At 39.3% G+C, this 1154-nt stretch overlaps 1 protein-coding gene across 1 annotated transcript in view; it reads left to right on the plus strand.

Annotated features, from left to right (window-relative positions):
* Positions 1–71: 71 nt before the first annotated feature.
* LOC119581977 overlaps positions 72–1154 on the plus strand; it is a gene marked incomplete in the record, with an annotated part of 2305 nt that continues 1222 nt past the window's right edge. The window contains 4 exon segments of the mRNA XM_037930162.1: positions 72–197; positions 535–633; positions 819–911; positions 1022–1123. Of these exon segments, the coding sequence (XP_037786090.1) occupies positions 105–197; positions 535–633; positions 819–911; positions 1022–1123 (387 nt within the window).

Here is a 1154-nt window from a genome sequence, read left to right on the forward strand (position 1 = left end):
CTCTCTCTCCCGGTCTCCCTCCCCCTCCTCTTTGTCGGAACTCAAAAGAACTATTCAAGCCCAAGCCTCTCTAACCTCTCGCCTCTCTCATCTCCACCCCCAGGATGCTGCGAATCGCTGTCGTGCTGTGTGTGGTGGCCTCCTCCATGGGCTTCATGATGCCCGAGGCTATGATTAAGAAGTATGCCTACATGAAGGTGAGTTTGTCTGATTAATCTTCTTTTTTTGAGTGGGGTATATGCTTGTTTTTTTCCCCTTTGGTTAGTAATGGTAAGATAGGTAACTATGACCATGGGGAATAAATTGTATTAAATTACATGCCACTAGTTTCTATCCCTTTCAAAGAAGATTTTCACTAAAGTAAATATACTGTTTTTTTTCGTAACATAATCACAGAAATCACACATTTTCTTTTCCCCCTTTACGATCATGCTTACAAAATCATATAATATTTCCCCTTCAAAAAATAACCCCGAATTTCCATTACATTAAAAGACAATGAACTCTCACTAAACCTGCCGTTTTCCCCAACAGATCATGAAGAGCTGCCTAGGCGAAGAGAAAGTCATGAGCTGGATGCTGGAAATGAAGAAGGCCATGGCAGAGTGCGGGGGCGAATATGAAGAATACTTGGTAATTTTTCATGATTTTTTTTTGTTTGTTTTTAATTATTGCATGGCGTATTATTTGCTAATATGTCTATTGGTTTCATTAGTTTCTTTGCAGTCCATTTATTTTCTAATATTTTTATTCTGCTTTACAGGCATGACGAATTATTCATGTTTCTATTTCTTCTGTTTTCTTCTCCTTCTTTGCAGGAAGAATTAAGGCTCAGGCCAAATTATATTCCTGTTTACGTCAATGCACCCTTCATGTCACAATTTAGGCCACCACCTTCCCAGGGCAGGACGGTAAGACATTTGGTATCTTCTATTATACGAGTTATTCCTCAAATATGATTTCCCTCATACCTCATTTTCTGTGATGTGCCTTCACACAGTTGAAACGTTTTCTTTGACAGAAACGTTTCGTCGACTTCCAGAATGTAGATATAGAGGAAATGAAGCAAAACATGCAATCCAAGATCGACAACATCACCTGCGCTCTCCAGAAACTCGAATACGTAAGTAATGCCCTCAATAAAAAGTGTATGT

This window comes from Penaeus monodon, chromosome 15, assembly GCF_015228065.2.
Source record: "Penaeus monodon isolate SGIC_2016 chromosome 15, NSTDA_Pmon_1, whole genome shotgun sequence".
Lineage (NCBI taxonomy): Eukaryota > Metazoa > Arthropoda > Malacostraca > Decapoda > Penaeidae > Penaeus > Penaeus monodon.